Below are 27277 nucleotides of genomic sequence, written 5' to 3'. Positions count from 1 at the left end.
AACTTTAGTTATTAACCAAATACTTATTTTCCACCATAATTTACAAATTACTTCTTTAAAATCCTACAATGTGATTTCCTGGATTTTTTTTCCCTCATTTCGTCTCTCATAGTTGAAGTGTACCTATGATGAAAATTACAGACCTCTCTTATTATTCTAAATAGGACAAATTGCACAATCAGTGGCTGACTAAATACTTTTTGGCCCCACTGTAGCTTACGACTATGAAATGATCTTTTGCTACCATTTTCCTTTTTCAACTCATCCCGCTGTCTGTCTCTCCTCTTTCCTGCACCTGCTCTTGATGCCTTTTCCAAACACAGGTGTGAAACTTAATCATACAGATAGTATGTCGGGGGTTGGAACCACAGGACTGATGGTACTAGAGAAAGGTCCATCTTTTCATATAGCCTTTTTTTCTATTCTTACGTCAAATTAAAAGCTTTATAATTTTTTTTTATATTATCACCAGCACTCTTCCTCAGCTCAAAGTGAGATGCTCTTGGGCAAGGTGATGGGGAATCTTGTTCAACTTGAATGCTCACAAAAGCAAACTGAATTACTGCATTTAATTCTCAGAGTTCTAATAGCATTTGTCAGTTAATCTGCCCTCTGTCTTTCACAGCTGTAGTCTGACAGCAGTAAAATGTCAGCATTCCAGAAGCTCTAAAAATTTCCACCTTCAGCATCATGGGTTAAAGTGGAGTCAATAAGTGAGGAGAAAAAGGTTTGGCTAGACCTTAACATGGGTACATACTAGGGTTGTCACGATACTAAACTCCTCAACTCGATACCGATATTAAGGAAAATATTCGATACTTGATACCATTTTCGATACCACAAGGATAAAAACAAAGACTCCAAAATTCTACAGAAATATGTTCATTAATAAATAAAATACAATAAATAAATACAATAAACAATAAGAACAATATTTTGAGGTTGTATGCTGTGCACAATATTAAGCAAGCTTGATAAAAAAACTTATAAAATTAAAATTAAGTTTTCCTTCATTTGCTATGCTTTGCACATATAACAATGACACTAGCCGAACCGGTTAAGAAACAAAAATAATTCTCAGCAGCTGCACCTCTTACAAAAAAAAAGTCTGAAACTGAAAGGTGCACAGAATTATTCAATCACACAGTGTTCTGAAAGTGCATTGTCCTCTATTCTGCACTTTAGATGAATGACTGTTTAGGTGCCACTGGTGGTGGCGGCACTGTATCGATACTTTTAAAAACGAGTATTGTATCCAGATACAACGTTTCAGTATCGATACTTTTGACAACCCTAGTACATACGACAAAGCATTTCATTTGTTTAATTAAGAACGGTCCGGTCTTGGTCGGTCCGGTCTCTGGGGATCTCCTCTTGACTACTTAAAGGGGAACGCTGTTTTTAGGTTATATCCAAGTTACGTGCAGGATATCGTTCCTGATCTGTATACCACTTTGTTCAAATTTTGTCCGGTCTCCCAATAAGTGGGACATTTCTGTTGGAACTACCCAGATCTTTTCTCTGACCATCATTCACCTCCAGCTCCTGGAAGAGGCTGCGGAGGTTCTGATGCTGATCCAGCAGCTGGATCGCTGCCTCCTGCAGCTGTTGACCATCTTCATGCTTTGGCTTCTTTATCACACGGCCAGCTGAAACCAAACCAAAAGAGAAATAAAATAAATTATGAAGGAACATTTGAAGCTGGTAAACAATCTGACAAGTGAAACATCATGAGAGGTCAACATCTCTGGCTCTGGTTAGAAAACTCCTTTGATGACTTTAAGATGTTAACTTTTTATACCTCACCACTACCAAACAGGAATCTGTCTGCAGTGAAAATTTGTATCAGGATAAAACAACGATTCTACCAACCAGAGATAAAATCTTCTCCCAGGTTTTCCAGCAGGTGGAGACACTGTTGTGCATTGTTATAAATAGAGTCAGTGGGCAGAGTAGTGGCGCAGGGTTAAAGCATGCAACCTGTCAATGGGGTCCTTAGAGCTCAGAGTGGGTGTTTAAGCATTAGATTGTTGGCCTTGGATGACAGGTTAGAAGAAAAAAAACTTTCAGAGGGAGGAATCTCAAGATGTTTATCCATAAATTGACCCAGAAATATTAAAATAAGTACCAGCACTAATAGGCTGAGTATTATATGAGCTGACCAAAAAAGGAGACCAACAAGAATATTGCCAAACATCCCCTTCAAAAGTTCAATCTTTAATGTGTTTAATCTTTATGTGACAGAAAAAGACAGAGTAAAAGTTTAGTGTAAAGGGTGAAAGGAAACCAATTCAGAGTTTCTACTGTTTTACAGTTATCTGTAAGGTTACCCCTGATTTAAGTCCGTTTTTGTGGTTGCCATGACTGAGAATAAACAAAACACGACAGGTTTAAAATAAATAAATAAAATGGCACCCTATTTTCTTATAGACAAAAATGCTTTGTTCTTCATTTGCAATTTCCTCTATGAGGAGCTGGTGAGAAGGAAGTTCCAAGCTTTCCTGGGTAAGAATCCTGGGTTTGTATTCAGCCACCTTGACTCTAATGCACATAAATAAAATATAGTTAAACAATGCACCAATGCATCATAAAACATGGTGGTGGCAGCATCATGCTAGGGGAAGGTTATCGTTTAGCAGAAACAGTGGAGCTGTTCACAGGTGATGGAAAATTGATGGTGTTAAATTCAGGACCATCCTAGAAGAAAATCTGTTATATGCTGCGAAAGACCTGAGACTTCAGCCACAGATGGTCGATCCAAAGCACCTCATGAATGTTAATATCTATTTAAATGAGCCAGCTGACCAGTTTAAAAACAACCAGCCAAACAGCCAGTTTAACAAAGGCAGAAATAGGTGCGTTTGGGCCAGGAGGCATAGGTCCGGCCCGGCAGGAACGAGGAATGAGACAGTGACCACCCCGCACCACAAGAACCGTCAGGGAGCCACAAGACACAGGCACCTCTCATTGGCGGTGAGCTCATTCACTCAACCTGACAAGTAGACAAAGACAAATTCACATTCATCCAGTCACATTCACACAATCCCACCCTTACACCCATATGGACAGATACAAGCACTCAACAGAGACGCACAGAGAGGCAGACACTAAACATATTCTTACAATCCTCACACAAACAATATCCTCCCTGGTCTATGGACCAATCCCCCGAGGAAAAACAGGCCCAGGCCCAAAGACCTAGGTGGAAAACTCCAGATCCCCCAGTGTCAAGAGGACAGACAGCTTGAGCTCTTAAAAAAAAAATAATAATAAATAAGGGCTGCTCACCAAAGGGAGGAGAGCAGCAATGTAGCCCAGGTCCCCAGTTCTTCCCCCAAACACCACCACAACACCTTCAGTCTGGTGTATGGACTGATTTTTATCAACAATTCATTCAGGATAAGTTATGATGGATGGATGGATGGATGGATGGATAGATAAAGAAAGAGAAAGAAAGATAGATAGATAGATAGATAGATAGATAGATAGATAGATAGATAGATAGATAGATAGATAGATAGATAGATAGATAGATAGATAGATAGATAGATAGATAGATAGATAGATAGATAGACTGTGAAATTCAACACTTATCAATTTAGTCTTAAAACAGGCAAATGTTTTAACACTTCAAAATTTTTATTTTGTTTTTGGTAGGAACCTAATAAACTAAAGTGTAGGGAAACAAACATTAAGATGTTGCTTTTACACAGGAATTAAATGTTACAAGTCCTGATAACTGAGGAGTTATGTACTTATTTTCAGGCTGAAATTAGTTCTAAATCGGTCTGGGTTAAACAGGTTAAATCTTCCATCTCCTAACATCCTCTGCTCAGAACAACACAAACGGGTCGCCTGAGAGCAGATGAATAAACACAGCGCTCATGTTTACCTGTAGTGATATTTAGCATGTAGTAGTTAAATAAACCGACTCACCGAGAAGACTGGACACAGACCGTTTCTGCGACACCGGCCCATAAAACCCACTGAGGGACATAGGCCCAGAAATAATATCCGGACTGAAATGAGAAGGTTTGAAATATTTAAGTTCCCTAACTGCTGTTTAACAGCTGTCCTAAGGGACACCGGTTTCTTCTTCTTCTTCTTATGGGGTTTTATGGCGGTTGGCAGGCTTGTGAATTGTGCATTACCGCCACCAACTGATATGGAGTAAAGCAAGAAAACAGAAAACGATTCACCCAAAAAAAAAAAAAAAAAAAAAAAAAAAAAACAAAAAAAAAAAAAAAAAAAAAAAAAAAAAAAAAAAAAAACCTGTGTAACTTAAACCAACATAATACTAAATCACATTTGCCCATATAATTTTAATTTACTCTAGGTCATCTTAACTCTGACCAGTTTCTGATGGTCCCATCGGTCCTCCATTCATACTTCACCATCTCCCATGTTTCAAATCTTTATGTCAGGTATTTATGCTGGCCACGCAGTTTAAAATAAATATTGGACCTTTTTCTTTAACGCTTTTTTTTTTCTTTTTATGAGCTGTGCAGTAAATAATTAACTTTCTTAATCCTTTTTATGCCATGATAAGAAAAATAAAATTGTTTTAAACAATAATGATTCATAAAACTTTGTGACATCTCTAGGAGGTTTAATCTTTGCACGTGGAGTGTTAACGGGTATGGTTTGGGTTTTTCTGACTCAGAAGGATCCTTTTTGCGGAAGCTAGTTCAGCGTGGTTCGATCCAAGCACCTCATAATTTAATTTTTTAAATGAACTGCATTTAAACACCCAGACGCATTTACGGCTGTGCTTTTGGCCAGCAGCGATAGGCCGAGAACAGATGAGAGTTGACCCCACCACAATAACAGAGCAAATTAACGCTTCATTGGGTCTCCACTTCACTACTAACAAAGACTTCACATCTCCCATCACCATTCCACAACCCTTTACACCCTATGGACAAACAAGCATCAGACGCACAATGGGAACCTAAATTTCATTTTACAACAAAAAAATCCTCTCAATGGTGAGGAAAAGGATGGCAAGAATTGTTGAACATTCCCTATGTAAGAGACAGAACATGCTTGATGCTCTTACTAAAAAAAATTAATAATAAGGACTGATCAAAATGTCAGGAGCAGTCTTCCCGTGTCCCAGTTGTCTTCCCAAAAACCACGAACACTTTATACTTGTATGCACCGCTTATTTTTCAAAATTCTTTTCGGGAAATTTTTTAGGATGGATAGATACAAAGGAACTACTAGATAGATCTATGATAGTTTCCATAGATAGATAGCATGAATCTTATACGTAATTTGTTAGATACCCGTAAGCTTTGCCTTATCAATTTTGCTAAACAGGAAAGTTTTAGACATTCTTTTTATTTGATTTGTAGGAACCTTAAACTGTGTAGGAACAATTTATGAGGGTTGTTTTTAAGGAATTAAATTTACAATTTTGTAATGAGAGTCTGTACTGATTTCGGCTTGAATAGTTCTGAAATTCAGTTTGGTGTTAAATGATGGAATGAATCTCACTCTATTTGTTCAGAACAGACCCCTTGAACAGTGAATAACACTGTTTTTTCCTGTGTTTTTTCATGTAGTGTTTAATAGTTGCCTAGAAGACTGACACAACCGTTTTGTCACACCTATTAAACCCACTTGACCATAGCCCACAAGAATAGATTCCTGTTTCCTAACTGACTCAGGTTCCTAAGACATTTTACATTAGCACTCAAAACAGCCATGCCCAAACGTCCTTCACATGATCCTCAGGCACACCGGTTTCTTTCTGCTCAACAGGAGGTAGCCATGTTTGTCTTCCCTCTTCGCGCTTCCCTCTCTGATTGGTCGGAGCTTCAGCCAATCAGGTAAGACCCCAAAGCATTCTGGGATTAGAGTTAGAACTGTTATTGGCTCGTGATGATATACAAAACGTAAAATATATAAATACTTTAAATGTTTTTTTCAATTATTATTGTATCTTTTTTAAGTAGTTTGTTTCTGCAAAGAACGTTTTAAGTGTAGGCTTAAAACTTTCCTTTTTGATAAAGCTTATAGTTAGAGTGATTCAGTTTATCCTGAGCTATCTCTATAGTTATGCTGCTGTAGGCTTAGACTTCTGGAGGACATAGGGACTATTTCCTCATTTTGCTTCATTCTATCTCTATTCTTCCATTCTGCAGAATCTGTTTGTTTATTCTGTAACGTTATGCCCTCTCTGCCTTTTCTCATAGTAGTTTCGCCTCGTCTGTTCCTGTTTGACTGTGACACCACCATGGAGAGAAATATCAGCTTTACTGCTGCCATCAACACCCTTGTTTATAGATGTTGGAGATCGGCCTGTTTTTCCAGTGTCCTGTTTCTTTGACTGTGACGGGGTGGATGTGCTCTCTTCATCCTCCGACATGGGAGCTGGCTTGGAGCTTGGCTGGACAGCTGTGTCTTTCCTGGATTGTTGCTTTTTGTATCTCTGCTTCTGTCTCCTTGAACCCCAGTCGGCCTCGGCAAAAGGCCGCTCACACTGAGCCTGGTTCTGCTGGAAGTTTCTTCCTGTCAAAAGGGAGTTTTTCCTCTCCACTGTCACTACAAGCGTGCTTAGTGTGAGGGATTTCATCCAGTCAATGAGTCGATGCGATCAGCTGTTTTTCTTTTAGATAGAAAACTTTAAATCAATTTGACTGGATGATCTGGTGAACTGTAAAGTGCCTGGGATGACATGTGGTGTGAACTGGCGCTATATAAAAAAACTGAATTGAACGTTACAAAGCAACAATATTATACATGAGAGTGTAAACATCCCAAGTTTAATACTTCTGGATTCGTGTAGAGTTAATAAGGAACAAAATATATTAGACGGTACATTAGCTATGATCTATCCATCTACCTACCTATCTAATCATGTTTTTACATTTTTTTTTACTTGATGACTCCCTCACTTTTTTGATAGTTAGGGTTTTTTTTTTATTTTTGAAACAAACTTTTTCTTTTGAGGTGAGAAAGGTGCTACTCAAACATTTTTATCTATCTCATTGAGACCTGTTAGTAAAGAACACCTCAGCTCAAAATATCTTTGAAAGATTGACTGCTTATCATGCTTCTCTAAGGGTTATTATTGACTGCCCCAGAAAAATGATCTAGAAATAAGTAAAAATGTCTTAAATGAAGAGTATTTACCCTTAATTTGAGTAGGTAAATTAGATAGTTTGCCAATGGAATGAGTATTTTTACTCTTAAAATAAGATACTTAGATAATATGCACCTTACATAAGACAATGCAATTGTGTTTTCTTAAGTGTAAATTGTCTTGTTCCATTGGCAAAATTTCTCTTTTACCGCCATAATCCAAGAAAAAATTTACTTATAATAAGAAAAGATGACTTATTTAGATTTAGATTTTTTCCAGTGTGTAGAACCTTGACCCATTGTTGTAAGTTGCAGTTTCCTGTGGGATGGCCATTTTTGTCCACCAGGAGGCTGGGACATAGTTTTTTTGTTTTGGTAAAGCTATGCTTGGACCACTGCCATCCTACATAAGTAATTAAATCACACAGAGAAATGTTGCCTCTCTTTGCGTTCAAATGATCACTTGCTGCTCTCTGTTTCCCACAGGACTGGGAAAATTGACTTTTATTTAATCTCCTTTATCAACATGATACATTCTGTCAGGAAATGGACTGAATTTCCTACACAAAACAAAAGTATAGTTAAAATAAGTCGATTTAAAAAGCACAGTCCCCCTCATAAAGTATTTCTTAGACACTGTGGCATTTTTTCAGATGCCTTTTACCTTTATATAAAAAGGAACTGAAAGTTAATTTAAGTTTTACTTTACTATCATAATATATCATATTTTGTCAAAAGAGAGCAAGGTTGTGCATAATAATTTATTCTTGTTTTGCTATGATTTAGGTGACAATGCTCCTGTTTATGCACTAAACAAAGCAGAGGAGGAGGAGCAAGGTGTCATGACTCAGACTTCCTCTTTCTGACTCTGTAACATTTTGAGAGACCCGGAGGGCTGGGTTCCTAAACCAGACAAATTTTCCATGAGCTGATTTTGGAGGAATTACAGTTGAGAAACAATCCAGAGAGTTCAGACCAGAACAGCCAATCTGTTCTGTTTTCTACCATGAAACCAACCAATGTTCTGTTAAGGTTGGGGAAGATAAAGCTTTGCTCTCTTGTTGTGAAACTCATGAGTTCTGATTAGACATTATGCGACTTGTTATCGTCCAGCAGAGAGCTGATAAAACATGGACCTCGCCCCGTGTTGCAACAAATTAGAGAAACACCAATAAACTCTGGAAAACAATTTTTTATGATGCTTTTCAAGTAAACTCACATCTCTTCCCGGAATTCTTTACTTTCTTTTCTAGTTGTTTGCTTCCTCACTCAGTTTTGTTGGCCTTCACTTTGCAAAACAACAAAAAAACACATTTAAAAGACTTAAATACACAAAGATAATTAGAAACATTTTCACAGAACATTTTTTTTCAGCTGTGAGCCGAAGAAACTCAGGTTCTTAAGATGCAAAGTTTAGCGAAAAATTAAACATCCTCATTTGTCTCTTTTCAGGGCAGCTATGAAAGTATTCACACCCCGTCATACATTTTGTCTACATATTACATCATTAGGACTTAATTTGACTGATAAACAAGTGAAAGGGAATATTAGTTGTCCATTTTTTCCCCAACACTTTTTTTCTAAAAATAAAAATTTGAAAAATGTCCTTTTAGAATAATTGAATCATTCATGCATTCAATGGCACACAGCTAATGGAGTTTGTTTCACTGGATTTGGTTTTAAGAAATTCATAGTTAAGGAGGGTAAGAAAAAAAACTATAATTTCATTCATTTGTAAGAATCAAGAACTTTTCCTCAGTTCTGGACTTTGTGTTGGTCCGGAACAGAATCCGAATAAAGGACATTCAAGCTTGATGTTGGGAGGCAAGGAAAGAATGGTTAAGGAGGAGTGAATACTTAAGCAAACTGTAACGGTTCACATTTTGTTATTGAGACAAGCGTTGTGTAAAAGTTTTTGTCTATTCATGGGTAAAAGGGAAATAAGCAATCCTGAATCATGCCAAACTGTGTTATCAGGCCTAAGCAGAACCATCAGGAAAACAAGATAGTTTCTAGTTATGATCATCAGAAAACAAACAGCTGATAAATTAAAGCTCTCACAAGGACTTTTATTGGCTTTTCATAACTTGCAAATATTCAAGTACATGGATGTAAAACATCCAGGACACAATCAGTGGCAAATACTTTCTGAAAAGTTTCTCGTACTGTAGATTGTGAGAGCTTCCTCTTGAAGCGACGGTGTTCCCCTCCCAGTCTAAGACACGTAGATCACTTGTAAACATGATACATTTTCAGTCTTTGATTTTAAGATTACAAAAAGTAGTCTGGTAGAAAAATATCTTCTGTCATAGGCTTCTCTCTTCTTATGAATTTCAACACGACATACCTCACAGTATAATCTGATCTGAAAAAAGGACCGACACACAAGAAGGTCTTGGGGGGGTAAAAGGCCTTTGGTTTTCATCAAAAAACATACCAAAAACAACATTAAAATAAGCACAAAAAGTCATTGTCACTGTCCGCTGTACAACAGTGATGACTGGACTCGATCTGTCGGTCGCCTTCAAGGCAGTACAAACGTCCCATTAAAGTTCAGTCTTCAGGAAAGTTCTTTCGCTACAATCAGGCGTCACTCCTGAGGTCAGCAGAGCGGCACAGCCTCCGCTGGACAAAGTATCCCAGGACGATAAGTAACATCTCTGAGGTGCTGCTGAGCGCCACGATAAAGGGCGCCTGGGATGCAAAGTCTGCCTCCACCCGCCGGAACGACAGCTGCATGACGGCCAGAGCCAGCAGGCTGTTCTGGACGCCCACCTCGATGCTCACCGTTTTCATCTGTGGTATGGCCAGGCGTGCTATTCTGGCCAGGATGGCACCAACCAAGAGGCCCAGCAAAGGCACAGTCACCCCAACTGCAACAATCTGGGGCTGGACGTTGGACAGGATGGACGCACCCATTTGGTAGGCCATGAAGATGCCACCGATCATGAGCACGAGACTGAAGGGTCGGATGAGCACTAGCAGGACACGGGTTAGAGCCGGCAGGCGAAGCTTGATCAGCATGCCCAAGGAGATGGGGATAGCGATGAACAAGAGGGTCCCCAATATCTTCACAAATGGCACATGGAGGGCAGCGTGCACGCCCAGCAGTCGGCCATACAGAGCAGAGGACAGCGGCATGGCTGCCGTGGCCACCACAGTGGACACCAGCGTCATGGAGATGGCCAGGGTGACATCCCCCCCCAGCAGCAGGCTGTACAGGTAGCCACCCCCTCCCCCAGGGGCAGAGCAGGTGATGACCAGGCCGAGGGAGAGCGCCTTGGGCAGTGAGAGCAGCCGGGACACACAGTAGGCATAGAGCGGCATCACCAGGAACTGGGCCAGAACCCCCAGCAGCAGGGGCACAGGGCTCCTCCACAGCCCCCGCAGAACCTCCACCTCCACCTTACAGCCGAAGGCACACTTGTTGACAAAGATGAGGGGCAGCAAGGCGAACAGCACCGGGTTCTCCGTGAAGTGGGACAAGCCCCCGGACTGGAGCAGCCGGGTGGCCTGGTCGTCCTCACCGGGCTCCACTCTGATGGTGTAATCCGTTCTCTCCTCGATCAGAACCGGGGAAGAGTCCCTGTCCAGGTTCATCAGCTGGATGTGCAGCGGAGCTCTGCCTGGAAACCCGGAGCGGATGTTTATGATAAAGCTGCCGGCGGGTCCAGTCTGGCCGCCGTCCGTCACATTCAGGATGGACAGGACCTCTGGGTCCAAAGAGCGAACCCGAACTGTCGGGGAGCCCCGGTACCGACTGGAGATCACGATCACCCCTTCCGTGTTTTCCGGAAACTCAAATTCTTGCGACGATCCGTCACCGATCGTGATGTACCCGGTGTGGTTCCCCCGGTTGGTGACGGTGCTGCTGTCCACGGTCAGGTTCCCGGTGGCCCACGCCCGCTCCGCTCCACCGATCAGGAACAAACAGAGAGTAAAAAGCGTCCTCATAGCAGTGACAGACAGGAGGCGGAGGCAGAGACACGCTTCAACCCGGCCAGGGCCCTCCACAGACGGTTACACCGCCGCCCTGCCCCTCCTTCACGCCGAGCTTCTCATTCCTGTCTCTGAGATAAAAGATCCGCGTCGTCAGCCGGCTCCTCGTCTCGTCTGGTTCCCATTTTCGTGCCGCTTTTATACCGGAACCTAAACATCACCCCGCCCTGTGAAGACCTGGCGGAGCCCAGCGGTGCAGCGGAAGCCCCGTGGATCCGACCCACAGCCGCCCGTTGCTCCTCAGCTCAGAGTCCGACAGGAAGAACCGGAGCCTCGCTTCGTTTTTCGGTCATTTTACCTCCAGGTTAATGAGAACTGACAGCATCGCAGCTTTCTGCCCAGAGCTGTTAACGTCAAAGTGTCCCAACGAAAATGAGGACTTCCGGTCAAGCATGCCAAAATAAAAGCGTTCTTTCGCTTCAAAATAAAAGAGACCGGAAGCCCCTTTATGTGTTCAGAAAGCAGAAAAACTACGTTAAAAATGATTAGATATGATCTCTTTATCATAATGTACCACATGAAACATTTATCCAGGGCAGTCTAAACACATTTTTGTTCCTTCAGACTACAAATCCCAGAGAACAGAAATTAAAAGGAGTAAAGTGAACCATAAAGAGAATCATAAACCATCATAAATGAATTCCTTCTTTCCCACAAAATCATTACTGTCAGCCTTTTTAAAAAGAAATGAAACAGGATCATATAGCTATATTTAGGATCCTTCAAAAAATAATTTCTTCTCAATCCACACCTGCTGCTGATTTGGATCACATTTCATTTTAATTAAATCATGCTTTATTTACAGAAAATTGACATACATAGAAAATAGACCAATGACTAACAAAGATAAAAACAATGATACTGCTGTTAAAGCTAAATCTTAATATTAAGATTCAATGTAAATAAAAATATAATTATTCTATCTGTCAGGATAACCCAATGGGTGGTGGGGCCAGTGAATTTTCTTGGGAGCACAGAAAAAAAGAACAACAAAAAAAAACAGTGCAAGAATACATTGTTTAGTATTTTAGGTGAGCCACAAAGCCAAGGTTGCAGACCCCTGATCATAACATCTTATATATGACATACTACTGGAGCTCAAGGCTGAATTTAATATGAAAAGTTGATAGAGTTTTATTTTCTTATTTTAAATGTAAATCATTGTATTCCATTGGTAAATTTTCATATCTCAATGCTCAAATCAAGGGAAAATAAATTTAATTCAAGCAAAATTGAATTTGATTAAAATTTTTGCAGTTTCTGTTCTTAGTAGAGTTCCCAGTTCCCCAAAAGAACAATCCTGGCCCCTTTTGGCCCATCTCGCACCACCTATGGGCACATCCCATGAAAAATCTAATTTAATGGGATGTCCTGCTAACATTTTGGTACAAACACTTTAATACACATACAGGGGTTCTGGTGGAGTCCATATCAATTGGTCAGGGATGTTTGCAGAGCATAAGGAGAACAAACACAATAGATCCATCTTCTAAGTTTACATTTGGAGGAACATGATCAACATTCGAATGAACCTTTAATAAAATGATCATGATTAGCTCTAAGGACTAAACAACGTCCCATTTTTTGGCCGCATTTAAGGTGGGCTCATGAATGAGGAAGTTAAACTAAAACAGCTAAAAAAAAAAAAAAGTCTGTAAACTCAGAAAGAGAAGAAATGGCTAGACCAGAGGTAAACAAATTCCAACACAGTAAAATATATTTTTTAAATTCTTCTTTAAAAACCTGGCAACCAAAAGCAGTTAATGAGCTCCTTCTCGTGAAGCCAGACTGAAGCTTAGCCTCTTCAGGTACACCTGTCAGGTGCAGAAAGCCAAAATCAGGGAGGGAGGTAGGTGCTACAGGCCTCAGCTGTGGACCACAGCGAGGATGACTGTTTCTCCTTCTGGAGGAAGAAGAACCTGGACAGTTGAAGGAAAGTGCATTAAAATAATCTATCAGTGTGTTTCTCTTCCACAGCTCAAATAGGAGTCATTGTTCATAAATCCTCCCTAAGCTGTAAAATCCTTTCTTTGACCCTAAAATGCATCACCCTGTTTTACCACAGAAGGCTGAAAACAGAGTATACAAATATAGTTAAAGGACAAATAAGATAAAGAAATCCTCAAAAGTCAGAAAAGATTCCAAATATTGTCAAAGTTTAATGGCTGTAGCATATAAATAAATAATAAAATGGATGAAATAAATATGCTGTATTGTTTTTTTTGCCTTCCAGTCAGTCTGATCTACTTTTCCAGTTTTATTTTTTTAAATATTAATATTAAACCCATCTGTCCTGTTTTTTGTGTCACATGTGTCACATTACACAGATCCTTTATGCTGCAGCAAACCCTGAGCAGTTTGGTGTGAGACAAAGCAAAGCAGACGAGCATTTGTTTATTATATACACAATGACACCCGACACTCGTGGGCTTAGAGAGGAAACTCCTAAAAGTTAACAGCACGCAGCTCCTCCTGGGAGCCTCTCGCTGATTTCATAACACGCAGCTTTGTTCCCCAGCTGTGGAAGAGAGGTCAGAGGCAGCTTATCTTGCACGCTGTGGTGAAAATTACTTTCTGGGACAGCTTGTTCGTCATCCATTGTGTTTCCATGAGTAGTGTGTCCTCTTTCTGTCAGCCTGGGTAAGTCAAGGCTTCCAGAAAAAGAAACAGGCGGGGGAGTCCTCGGTGGAAACACTCAGCAAGGCAACCTGCTGCTGCTGAACGCTCCATCCTCCACTCTGACATTTCATGGAGCTGCACCCCCCTCCCTGGGCTCTTATTATTAACACATGGGAGGATAATTCACTTTATGACTAAAAATGGGGAGGTGGAGGAGGAATGTAAACTCTTCGTAAGTGACCTCCCTTCTGATGTTTGTAGTGATTCTGACAGGGATATCAGCTGCTTGGGATTCAGTTTGTCTGTTTACTCAGAGCTCACTGGGGCTTATGTTTGCACTTTGAATATTAATAAAGCAAATATCATGCTCTGCCTTGTGTTGCAAATGAGATCATAAGCAGCTATGATGACTAATCCAACGGCATTGTCCCTGAGAGCCAAACAAGCTCCGATCACAGACTGCAGAACCAACAGGTTTAGGGATATATTGTTGATTAAATCCTAATGCTAATGTTCATCACTCTGGTGTCGCAGACAAAAACAAACAAGATGTACTATAAATCAGAACGTCATATTTACTTTTCTGGTTTCCTAGGAGCCATGTTTTAAGATGTTTATTAAAAGAATGAGAGGAAATTGTTTGTTACTCTGAATTATAATAAATCGATGAAAGATTTTTCTGTCAGGACATTTCTTATAAACCAAAATAGAAAATGTGTTTACATTTTTTCACAATTTAGTCATTTGTGTTTGAGTTAATGATATACATTTTAATTGCTTTTTCAATAATTCAGAGTTTTTCTTTTTGTCAACCTTGTTCCTCAGCATCTCAGCATAAAGACAGAGAATCAACAATGGGTAACTACTCTTTAAGAGGCACATCTTCATGAGTAAACAAACTTTTCAGGGACACTTTCAGATGAAGGAACTTTATTTTTACATGATAAATATATAAAACAAAAGTGCTGAACAGTCAGTGGGGATCCAGTACGAATAAACCCTCCTCAAAAACTAAATTGGATGACAAAATATGAAACACCAAGGTCCTGATGCCCCAGAAGCTGTTATTCAAACATGTTTTGATGCAAACTCTGTTCATCTGTCTGCATCTTTCTCCGACTTTGCTGCAGTCATCAGAACTTCCTGGATGAAACAGAAGTAAAAAACAGGATCCGGCCAGAACAGAACGCCGCTAAAGCCACTCTGGTATTCACAACCAATCTATGCTATGTGAAGGAGGTCGTTGTTTATATTTAATATCAATGAACGCAAAGCAGATCAAAGTTACAAACACTGAGGTGCTAAAATTCCTGCTCCAAAAACTAAAATGCTCAGAACAGAAAAAAAAGCATACGTAATTAAAAACAGCTAACAGCTGAGGACGAAGGAGAAAGCCTGGCTTTCCCTATCTAACTGACTGTTCTTTATAGGCACTGAAGCAAGAAGCACCTATTAAAGCACCTGCATCCCAAAATAAGGCGTTAAAAGCATCAAATCTGAAAGCGAGAAATAAATGTTTAATAATAGATAAAATAGGGGGATTGTCGAGTATCGTTTGTCCTCACTGAGTCTGGATGACTCTGATCAGCAGGGGGTTAAATCTGTTAGTGTTACTGGTTTAAACCTGATCTTTCTTCTCCCTTCTCTCAGCAGAATCAGCGGCTTCCATCTTCGACCCAGAACCAGAGATAAATAAATCTCTTATAAACAGAAAATCAGTAAAGTCCTTTGTACAAAACACATTTTACAAAGTTTACACCCAGAAACCTGTAATGTAGAGGGGGGCTAAAAAAAAAAAAAAAAACAAGTGAAGAGGAACAGATGAAACCAAAAAGGTTAGCCCAGGATCCGTTTCTGTTCTCAGATGCTATTTTTGGCTGCATTTCATTTATTTATAGGGCAGGAGAGGGGGAGGAAAATCAATAGACTCATTAAGTTCTCCCAGCAGGAGCAGTTCAATAGAAACACGTCGTAGTTCCTGTCGTCGCCGGTCTTACAAAGTGCTCTGCCTCCATGCAGCTGTTGTCTCCTCAGCACCAGCCTTCAGTTTCGCAGAGCTGCCAACCTGCAAGAACAGATTCCAAACTTTACGTGGTTGCTTCATACAGAGCGGCGTTCTGAATGATGTGAGGTAAAGAATGAGCCACAAGTCTAGATAAACGGAGCCTGGCAGCAAACGCCACGCTCTTTAAATCCCAACATTTAGTAAAGCCAAAAAAAATCCTTTAAAAAGGCTCCTTTAAGGTTTAGAGTCCAGCTTTTCTGTCCCTGCCTTCATTCTCTTCATGAACAGCTCTCTGAACTATCTTGTCACTAAAACCTACTTTACAGATAAAGGCAAGTTTATTTATACAACACATCTTAGAAGCAAAACAATTCAAAGCACTGCATATGGAAAACATCTTAGGAAAAACACTCAGGGCCGGATTTATCAAGATCCAATTTTGCGTGCAGTAATTTGCGCTCGCAAACTGGAATTTTGCGCGAGGGGCTGAACCATGGTTTGCGGGTGATTTAACAAGAGTGATTGCGTAACTGGTGGAAGGTGCAAAACTGTTGGAGACGCCCTATTTAAATGATGGTTTTGCGCGTTTTGTGGTTTGCGGCAAAGTAGTTTGTAGACTGTACAAACTAGTGCATTAAGAAATTTAAATCTTACAGTGACCCCCAACAAAAAAAATAAATAAGTAAATATATATATATATATATATATATATATATTTATAAATTGGCAACCTTTATTCCCTAAGGTGGTATGTGCTGCAGTAAAAAAAAACAAAACAAAAAAACAGGTGTTTTGTATTGGCCTGTGACTGTGGATGAGATCCCCCCAGCATTTGGCACGTTGCTCCACAGGCGCAGGGGGAGAACCCCGACCCCGTCGGACAGCACTTCTGAAAAAACGAGATTGGGAGATCCCAGCTCTCGCTGCAATCGTACGCTGGAATGACCCAGATGCAAAAAAGTGCAATGTTGCAAGGAGTTCTGTGATATCTGGTATTGCGTGGGTCCTCCTTGTGGCTGGCTCCAAATCCATTCGGAGTTCCCCCAACAGCTCCAAAATGGCAATGCTGGATAAACTATGTTTTGATGATCGTTTCCTCGTTCATTGCAAAAATATTCACACGGAGTGAAAAAATGCGTTCTCTGCGTCTCCTTGCTTCATTTCCCTGTCTCCTTCTTGCGACAATAACCGCTGCCATGTGTGCGCAATTACGCATACAGACCATTTGCACCTTCTTTTGAAACGTGTTAAATATAGAGTCAGATAGCGTTAGCAAAATTGCGTTCAAGTTTGATAAATCACTTTGCGAGTGCTAAATTAATATATTTACATGTTCTCCTCCCACAAGACGCACTTTAGCGTGTAAACGCCCCATATTGCATATTCATTGCAGAAAAAGTACTAAATGGATCAGAGGCGCTATTTAGCACGTTTTAAAGACCAAATGCTTTTAGCACGCTGTTGATAGATCAGTTTGTACATTTTTAGCGTGCGCAGTGAAATAGCTCACGTTTTTATACACGCAAACCTTTGATAGATCCGGCCCTCACTGCGCGTTCAATAATTCATGAACATCAATAATTAAAGAGAATAAAAATTAATAATTTAAATGATAGATTATAAAAAAAGAATAATAAAATGACTGAACTAGAAATTTAAATGAATAATGTTTAAATAGAACAGTCAAGGGCAACTTAAGACCAATAAGTTTTTAATCTTCATTTAGGGTTTCAGCATTTCCCAGTTTTCTGGAAATTTGTTCCAGATTAGAGCAGAATAAGGACTAAAAGCTGCTTCTCTGTGTTTGGTTTTGGTTCTGGTTATGCAGAGAAGATCTGATCCAGGAGACTCGAGAGGTCTGGGTGGTTGAGACACTGACAACATGTCTGTATTTGGATGCTGAGCGAAAACCTACTTTGACTACGACTTTTTTAAACGACGGTCTTCTGTGTATAACTGCTTTTATATTTAATAAATTTGACTTTATTCTATTATAAATACATACTAGACTTTGTACATTTACAGAAATGAGAAAGCATTCTAAGTCTTGCAGACCCAACAGCAAATCCCTTCCTATTTTTTAACAAGTGGTAACTTAGCATTATATATTTTTTCAAATCTGTAAACCAGAAAAGTAAAATAGAACATATTTGTGCTGTGGCCAAACATCAGCAGTAACCTCTTTACTTTCCAACAAAGCCAGGCTCCTGGCTCACTTTATTTGACTAATATTTGACTGTTATCTCAGTCCGCTGTAGTACGATATCTTAATCTGCCTGTGCTGCGTTGTGCTGGCTGCAAAGTTAGTCGATTATAATAAACTGACCGGTTATATAACATTGCTCTTTCCCATTATGATTTTTAGTTGGGTAACTGCTTAAAATTCCAACACCAACAAGTTACTCAAACTTATAGGTGATGATAAAAAGAAAAAAAGGATTGTGGGTTAAGCTTCTGTAAAAGTGTCTTTCTTACTTGCAATTAATCAGACATAAAAATAGGTCTGAAGTGAGAAAAATGAAACCCCACTACATCCCCCGGAAAAAATGTGTTACCATTTTACCATGTAGTCTGCTCTAATAGAATAATCAAGGAAAATTACGGTACAGCAGGATGTAAATTACTTATACATCATCAGGGCTGAAATTCATTTTTTCTTACTCCCTTTAAAGGAACAGACATTCTTTATCTTGAGACTATTTTTAATATTTATAGCATTTACTTTTTATTACATTCATTTTTTAAGCATTTAACAATAAATGCCCTTCACCACTTATTCACAGCAGTACTCAATAGTGCACCTTTCTTGGTGTAATAATGAAACTTTTCATGGATAGTAATCTTTTTAGTAAAACTGTAACTCTTGCTCTTGCAAAAACTACAGAACTCAGTTTGTTGAAAGGAAGACATGTAAAAATTTGCATTTATTTTTACTCCGGATGAACAAAAGCTAAACTGTTAGTATTATACCAATTCTGCTGGTGACACGCCCTGAAATCTTTCTATCACCCCATATGGATTAATAATAGAACTTAGACAGAGTCTCAAAGGCTACCATGAAAATCCAGAACTTAAAAAAAAAAAATTTGAAATGTAAAAATATAAGGAAATTGAAAAAAAAAAAAAAAAAAACGAAACTACAAAGAAACATTTACATCTTATTTGACTGAATAGAAATAGAGGAATAATGAGAGAGAACCAGTTTAGGAAGGTCTATATGCCTTTTCATCTGGGTCTATATCTAAAGCTATCATAAAAAGATCAAATATTTATTTTGGTTATTATATATTATTCCGGGCTGCTCAGTGGCGCAGTGAGTAGCACTGCTGCCTTGCAGCAAGAAGGTTCTGGGTTCAAATCCTGGCCCAGGGTCTTTCTGCATGGAGTTTGCATGTTCTCCCTGGCATGCGTGGGTTCTCTCCGGGTACTCCGGCTTCCTCCCACAGTCCAAAAACATGACTGTTAGGTTGATTGGCTTCTCTAAATTGTCCTTAGGTGTGAGGGTGTGTGAATGGTTGTTTGTCCTGTGTGTCTCTGTGTTGCCCTGCGATGGACTGGCGACCTGTCCAGGGTGTACCCCGCCTCTCGCCCATTGACTGCTGGAGATAGGCACCAGCACCCCTCGCGACCCCAATTGGGACAAGCGTGTAAGATAATGGATGGATGGATATATTATTCCTTCATTTGGAGGAAACTGAGTTTTGCACAAGTCTGAGGAGCTTCAAAAAAGTCTTAAAGTTAGAAAATCAGAGAAAGGTATTTTTTCATATCAGGCTGGTGGCGTTGAGCTGATAGGTATTTTAGACAAGAAGCAACACGCACTTTGAAGCTCATTTTTTTCAGTAACTTACAGGCAGAGTAGTTTGTCGGAGTTCTTACAAGTGGAAACACCATTAGTCCCCAGGAGCACAAACATTATGGCTTATTACATCAGGCAGCAATTCTTCCTTCCTAGTACTGGGTACTAGGGCTGGGCAAAAAAATCAATTTAATCGATTTTGAATCGATTCCTTTACATTTTTGCACAATCGATGTCTAGGGAATGAAATCGATTAGTTTTCTAGTGACGCACGTGACGTTCACATTCAAATGAGCAGGAAAGATGCACTCAAGATGACTTCAAGCCAGACAGCTGCAAATATAGCCAATAGGTTGACTGAAGACATTAACAAATGGGGGCTGACCAGCAAACACCCTGTAGTTGTTACAGACAACACTGCAAACATGGTTTCTGCAGATAGATAATGCAGCTCATGCAAGTCTGCCGTTTCCCACCCTATCACGTCTGCTTGCTCGAGTGAGGCTTCACTTTTTCACTTTTAACAAACAAGTTTGCACTTATGAGACAGTTTTGTTCACATCTCATGTTTAAACTGTCCGATTTACAAGTTTGCACTTTGTGCTTAATGTGACAGGAAAAAATAAAATACATTAGTATTTTAAAACACATTAGAACCACTTTGATTATTGTAAAAACAGATAAAATCTAAATTAATCGATTTAGAAGTGTATTAATCAAAATCGATTCGATTCAGGACTTTGGCGAAAATACCCAGCCCTACTGGTTACCATTGTGGACTTCATTGGTTCGAAGTAACATCTCTACACAAAATGTTGGTTCAGTCACTAAAAGCTCATGTTAGCTTGTGTCAGTCAATGCAACCTTAAAACCTCTCAAGCTGGATCCTTCAACATCCACTGAGGTCCTAGTATTCAACGCGCTCAGTTATAATCGTTATCCGTGCTCAGATCAGCTCCCACTGAAGAGCAAAATCCAGTCAGGTAGAAGTGATGGAGCTAATATTTCAATGTTTTAACTCTAATGAGAGGCATGTTGAGTAGAGGCATCGCTACCTGACAAGCCTCTGTCTTGTAAGCTGCAGACAGATTCACTCTTGTTTTTTTAGGCTTAAATATCTCCGACCCAGTTACCTGCTTTTGGTTTGAAAACAGTTAATTTTACCAAACGGGGAGTGATTTTCATGTCAGATGTACCTGATTTTCTTAAGCTCAGATTCCGCTCACCACTGTCTGTTAAACACACACTTCTCTAATGTCCAAGAGCTATGCATCCCACCCCTTCAGCTCGATGTGATCTGTTCACATTTTTGGCGTAGGCAAGGTGGAAATCCAAGAAACGATTCACCAGCACAGTTTCCGTAGAGATCACAATAGCATTATGAGCTCCTTTTCCACTGCTCTTCAAAAGGGATTTGAAAAAGGTGTGGACTATTTTCTTTTCTGTACAGAATGACCCGACTAATATTACCTGCACTTTGCTTTCACAGGGCTTTGGTTCCTCAAGCGACACAGTAAATTGCTCTGCTTGGTTCCTATTAGTAAGGTAATTCAAGCCGGAGGCTTTCAATGGAAAAAGGGGCTATTGAATCTTCTTTTGAAACTTCCGGTTCAGACTCACCTGGCAGAACGTAAAAAAGCATTTTCTCAAAACTGCTTTGAATCAAATTTCTGTCAAGGTGACTCAACATCAGATTTGAGTTTCAGAACTTGTCTGATGTTTTCCTGTCTTAATGTAACCAAATGAAAAGTAGCCTTACCGTCGGGAAAGCTGGTCCTCCCTCTCCTGGCTCCGTGAGCTCTCTCCACCCAGTGAGGCAGCTCCAGCAGGCAGCTGGCTGAGCTGATCCATCACCTCCAGGCCATTCTGTTCCGCTATCTGGTGGATCAGGTCATCCACCTGCTCCTGAGGTGTGGTCAGCGTCATAGCGGAGCTCATGGAGTCCTCCATTACCTGGTGCAGGTAATAGGCAGGTTCATGGGTAAGAGTTGGAGAAGCCTAAGAGCCGTGAAGATGTGGATGTGCAGAAAAGGCAGCTACTCACTGAGGTGTGGACATCAAGGTTCTGAACCTGGGTTTCAAACTTATCCATCACTGCAGAAACCTTCTGTAGATCCATGGAGTTCAGAGCTTTGTCCAGGGCTTTGGTTACCTGGCCCATGCTTTTAGTCACCTGCAGGAAGAAATAATAAGCATTTAAAATGTATATTTTACTATAAAGCCTGACAACTTTACAAAAATGTGTGGTGTCAAATTGTATATTACCATACTGTTGCCAACTACACAAAAAAACATTTAAACTATATTTACCAACCTGACTGTCTTTCTAATAAACTATTATTTTTTCTTACATTTATTGACTCTAGTTTTATGTATCTTTTTGTGCACACTTGGACAAAACAACCTGCCTGCAGGGATCGATAAACCTATCAAGATCTTTAATTGGATTATAACTATACAGGACTTTACTTGATCCACATCAGTACTTTCTGGTAACTTCGGAGCGGCGTAACTTACTCCTTTCATGGTAACAGCCGTCTGCACTTTAGACGCCACTGCGTCGACTCGTGACGCCATGCGCAGCCAGTTAAGACCTTCATTCTTCTTTCTGATGGCGTTCTCAGCATAAACTCTGGCACATTCCACATTTTTTTGCTGCAAGGCCTGGAAAAACAGAACATTTTGAGCTCTGTAATGTAACAAAGTAGTTTTCATAAGGAACACCCGAGAAGACGGAATAGAGAGAAAACAGAGAAAACTCAACTCACTCAGCATTCTTCTAGATTTATGTGGATTGGTCGTATTTTGTTGGTTTTATTTTCTCATGAAAACTTTGGAAAACTGCTATGAAGTCTGTCAGTATTAGAATGAGAGAACCAGTTTAACAATATTTCAATCCTGACTTATGCAACTTTTTGTTCGAATCAAATGCTTTTCATTCCACTAACTCAAGCCTGCTTTTCTAAAAAAATCTGCTTTCTGAATAGACACATGAAGACCAACCAAGCCTGTTCTTGTTCAGAGGTAAGCTATACTGCCACCTGCTGACCAATCTCGGCCACATTTACAGAAAAGAACTGATCAGAAGCTGAATATAATCAACAGCAAATAAACAAAAATGACCCAATTGTTGCTTCTCCCTTCTAATGTCAAAATGAAACTAGAAAGTTTGGAGAAAACAAAGAACTCTGCTCATTTTTATTCTGGTTCTCTAACAAAGGAGGAGGTGTGCAGGTGAAGACAGAGCTCTGTGAGGTATTCCATGTATGTAACCTAGAGCTTAAGCTGAGTCATCTGCTAATGTTTCTACAAATGGACACAGATCAATCCTTCAATGTGCAAACCGCTCCCTAGCAAGTCGTCTGATCACTTAAAGGTTGCCAGGGGGGAACTTCCTGCAACAGTTTCCCATATGAAAGGCAATCTTCATCATCAGTGAAGAAAAAGATAATGGATCGCAGCGAGATGAACAAGAAAGAGCGGTACAATAAATCAAAATAGAGAGCAGCTCTAATTGAAGGTCTAGAGCAGGGGCGCCCACACCTGGTTAAGAGCCACCATCCTGTAACTTTTAGATCACTTCCTTCCTTTTCACTTTTTGAGCCGTGTGCTGTATTTAAAGCTTCAGAAAATGACGGAGCGATCCATAATCTCTGAACCAGTGGAACCACCGATGTAATTTAGTTTTAACCAATGCATTTTCAAAAGTATTACCTAGATCTCATAATCAAGGCCTCCATTAGCTGATTAGCTTCCTTTAAAGGGTCTTTATAAGACAAAGTCCACTTTTTAGAACTAATCACCAGAATAAGTTAAAAGTATGGTGATATTCCTTCACTTGTTTCATGGTCTGAGTATTCTTCATGATTTCTGCTCTCTGAGCAGCCGTCCTTTCCTGTCCGGGAGAGCCACCTGGTGGCCTGCCAGATGTCTGGCCCTCTTAACCCCAGATTCCCCACCCTCCATAACGGGATGAGCACTTATACAGTCATGTTAATCAATGAGAACTATTCCGCATCCAACTTAACTCGTCCACATCCGTGTTCTCCGTCCTTCCCTGTTAAGTACGGAGCAAAGCTATTTTTTGCTCTGCTCCAGTGGAATCCAGCCAGTTCAACCTCTGCATTTGCAATCTCATTAAAGAACAACAAGAGGACCCTGTTTGTCAAAGTAAAACATAGTAGCGACAGATTACTACAACTTAGAACATAGGTTTCATATATTCCCGAAGAAGAGGACCTTTTTATTTAATTGATGGATGCAAACTACTGGCACGGTACACCCTGGACAGGTCACCAGTCCAGTGTAACAAACAGGACAAACAACCATTCATGCAACCCATACTGACATACTGAGGGAGAACATGCAAACTTCATGCAGAAAGACCCCAGGCAGGAGATCGAACCGGGAACCTTCTTGCTGCAGGGCAGCAGTGCTACCCACTGCACTACTGAGCAGCTCTAGCTTTGTCATCTTGATCAAAATAATTATTTTTAGATTTCAAAATTTCATCAAATCCAATTGTAACAACTTCCAAGAGCAACTTCTTATTGCAGGCATAGATGAAGAGATGCTGATTTTAGAGGTGGAGAACAAACCAATTTTAGATGATTCTGGGCATACTTATTACAAAGACTCAGGACGAAATGTAAAGTTTTGGGCAGAAACTGTATGTGTGCTGGATACAACTGCTGAGTTTTAATAATTCTATAGGCCTAATAAATTCAATGCTCATTACCTCTTATGATGCTCCTATGAATTAACAAATTATAATATTGTGCAGACTCTCCTCGGGGCTCCAAGGAACTGAGAGTGGAGCAAGACAGGAGGAACCGCAGAATTGGCCTGGTGTGGGGCGGGGTGGTTACAAAGGACGTTGGATTGGGTATTCAAATACATTTTCAGACTGCTTTTAAAATAATTTGTATTTCACTTATTATGATCTGTATTCAATTAATTTAACACATACAGATTTAGGACGTTAATTTGAGTTGCTGTATAGGTTTGCATTAATCAGGTTGTGGTGGTCAGTAAGTGAGGGATTATTCAGGATGTTTACAACAATATGTTAGGTCGGGGAATTGATTTTGTTCTACTGAATGTCTGAAAAACACAGCCACCTATTTTAAGTTAAAAAAAACAAACAAACAAAAAAAACATGAAACCTTTCTTATATAGATGGTTTAGTGTAAAAAAAAAGAACAAAATGCCTGAACATTTTTACAGATTAAATGACTTTAAAAGAGCCACTTCGACTCAACTTTAGGCTGGGATCAAGGCACTCTGCCTCACATGACCCCTCCCTGATAGGAGACAGTTACAGTTTGGTTACAGTTACAGCCTGGTTAAAGTAGCTGCCTCCTGGAGGGAGCTCATTATCCCTCCATCCATCCATTTTCCGTCACACTGTATTCCAGCAAGGGTCGCGAGTGGTGCTGGTGCGTATCTCCAGCTGTCTACAGGCGAGAGGCGGGATACACCCTGGACAGGACGCAGTCCATCGCATCTCCCTATCTATTCTCCATTCCCTCAATTTTTATCTTATACAGGACTGGGAGGGGATTTGACACAGACAGCAGACATGTGAATTACTAAAGAGAGCATGAAACAAGTGAAATGCCACTTTGTGTATGCTTTTGCTGAAAGAATAGTGTTATAACTCAGTGACAAGATTGTATAATTTTTAGTCAAAAAAGTAGCATGATATAGGCCCTTAAAGAGCCCTATAGACCTTAAAGGTTTCTAGAATAGAAAACATTATGAGAGGAATATGCAAGAAGAGCAAAAAATGCAATTAGGAAAACTCAGATCATTACAAAATGAATTCAGATGCTACAGTGCATCCCAATTCTTACCTTCTTGACTTTTGCCTGCTCCTTTTCAGACTCCTTTTCTGCCTTCTTAGCCAATCTCTCAAGTTGCTTAGCTGTAAACTGTGAAACACAAAAGAAAAGTGTGGACGATAAATTATTAACTTTGAAGCCATGAGCTTGTACGGAAAAAACATATCATATATCGTCACAGGGACATACCTTCAGCTGGAAGAGTGTGTCTGCGGAAAGGAAGAACAAATGTGATAAATAACTCTAAAAAAGAAGCATGGTTCTGGAAACATCAGAAATTAAGTAGATTTCTAAATCCTTAAAAAGCATACAAACAATCTTGTTGTGCCATTGAAAGCTTGTATTACTGTGAAGTGATGCTATTTACACCTGCTTTCCTCACATCTTCATTTTGAACACTAGTATTCTCTATATTTTTTGAGTTAGTGTACACAATAAAAGTAAAAGTGTAGATATACATGTGACTAAGAAATCTCTAAATCGTTAAAAAAGGACGCAAGTGTCATTTTATCAAACAAAATATAAAAAATAAAGAATCATCGATGTAAAATTTCAGCAGAAACAGATTTGTAACAAAAACTACAAACATAAAACTCAAGCAGTAGCAATCAAAGGTTTGCTACATGTAATTTGTGTTCAAGTAATATATTCACTATAGGTCCATAAGTACCTGTGGAGTAAATTGTGCATAACACAGACGTCCTGTTGATTACAAAAATCCCTTTATGTTTCAAAGAACATAAACAGGCCGATGGAAAAATAAAATGATGGAAAAATTAGAAAAGCTATTAAAAAGGCCAACAACTCTTCTAAATACAAAATTTCCAATAATAATTAATAAAAACAATCATTAACCTGATATAAAAACTAATGTTATCATGAACAATGACGGCATATATTAGATATTTGATAGGATCGTCTCCAACTATCATAATCAGGTACTTACCAATTCAAAACAAAGGTTATAAGGAGGGATTTTAGACAAAGACAAGAAATGTCCGATTTAAAAAAAAAGATGGAGGGTAAATAAAGACTATGTCACAATATTTCTACACAAAAATGTAACAAAAAAGTTTCCCGTTTCAGTAAGTTTAGTTTGTCACGATGACAACATCAGGAAGTGTCTGGTTGATATACGTTCATGCGACAAACGGCATCTGCCACAAATAAATTCAGTGAGACTCATAAGTAGAATATATTACTTGTAATTAAACAATCCAACTCGATGATTCGGTTAAAGTTTGAGCTGAAAATAAAGATAACAACAACAGTTTAGGGCTAAACTGTCTCTGCTCTTAGCCAAGCTAACAGTGGATACCAGGATTTAGACGAATCCCGTGAACAGAGAGAACTAAACTGAGAACAACACGTACCGTCCATGTCAACACGAACACAATGTCTGAGTTTAACTAAAAATGTTTGGTTCGGTTCTTCAGCCAGGAGCTCCGGGACCAGTTCTAGTTAATTAAAAGGCTGCTTCTTCCTGGATCGAGAGCGAATCCCGTGAACAGAGAGAACTAAACTGAGAACAACACGTACCGTCCATGTCAACACGAACACAATGTCTGAGTTTAACTAAAAATGTTTGGTTCGGTTCTTCAGCCAGGAGCTCCGGGACCAGTTCTAGTTAATTAAAAGGCTGCTTCTTCCTGGATCGAGAGCGAATCCCGTGAACAGAGAGAACTAAACTGAGAACAACACGTACCGTCCATGTCAACACGAACACAATGTCTGAGAGCGAATCCCGTGAACAGAGAGAACTAAACTGAGAACAACACGTACCGTCCATGTCAACACGAACACAATGTCTGAGTTTAACTAAAAATGTTTGGTTCGGTTCTTCAGCCAGGAGCTCCGGGACCAGTTCTAGTTAATTAAAAGGCTGCTTCTTCCTGGATCGAGAGCTGCTCTTCTTCTTCTTCT

The 27277-nt window shown here is 39.8% G+C and overlaps 3 protein-coding genes across 4 annotated transcripts in view; all 3 read right to left on the bottom strand.

Moving 5' to 3' along the window:
- Window positions 1-5805, bottom strand: part of LOC119789159 (Fanconi anemia group A protein) — a 37299-nt gene extending 31494 nt beyond the window's left edge. Inside the window, exons 1-3 of the mRNA XM_038293953.1 lie at window positions 5755-5805; window positions 3937-4095; window positions 1537-1649 (exon numbers count right to left, since the gene is read on the bottom strand). Coding sequence (XP_038149881.1) covers window positions 1537-1649; window positions 3937-3997 — 174 coding nt within the window. The 5' untranslated portion in view covers window positions 3998-4095; window positions 5755-5805. The remainder of the gene's footprint in view (window positions 1-1536; window positions 1650-3936; window positions 4096-5754) is intronic.
- A 2460-nt stretch (window positions 5806-8265) lies between these two features.
- slc10a3 (solute carrier family 10 member 3) lies at window positions 8266-11482 on the bottom strand. The gene has a single exon (XM_038293939.1). The coding sequence runs from the start codon at window positions 11041-11043 to the stop codon at window positions 9673-9675; it is 1371 nt and encodes a 456-aa protein (XP_038149867.1). The 5' UTR covers window positions 11044-11482; the 3' UTR covers window positions 8266-9672.
- A 3138-nt stretch (window positions 11483-14620) lies between these two features.
- On the bottom strand, window positions 14621-27277 carry chmp1a (charged multivesicular body protein 1A). 2 transcript variants are annotated; one of them, XM_038293951.1, is made up of 7 exons: window positions 27137-27277; window positions 25544-25563; window positions 25367-25444; window positions 22029-22175; window positions 21556-21684; window positions 21271-21464; window positions 14621-15772 (listed from the first exon to the last, which is right to left on the bottom strand). In XM_038293951.1, exons 1-7 carry the CDS (start codon window positions 27141-27143, stop codon window positions 15751-15753), a joined length of 597 nt encoding a protein of 198 aa, XP_038149879.1. In that variant the 5' UTR covers window positions 27144-27277; the 3' UTR covers window positions 14621-15750. The 2 variants fall into 2 exon arrangements, with proteins under 2 accessions (XP_038149879.1, XP_038149878.1); XM_038293950.1 differs by lacking the exon at window positions 27137-27277 and adding an exon at window positions 26728-26855.

This window comes from Cyprinodon tularosa, unplaced genomic scaffold (genome assembly GCF_016077235.1).
Source record: "Cyprinodon tularosa strain WSP-4 unplaced genomic scaffold, ASM1607723v1 ctg332, whole genome shotgun sequence".
Lineage (NCBI taxonomy): Eukaryota > Metazoa > Chordata > Actinopteri > Cyprinodontiformes > Cyprinodontidae > Cyprinodon > Cyprinodon tularosa.
Note: the sequence above shows the minus strand (reverse complement) of the source record. Positions and strands in the feature narration are given on the sequence as shown.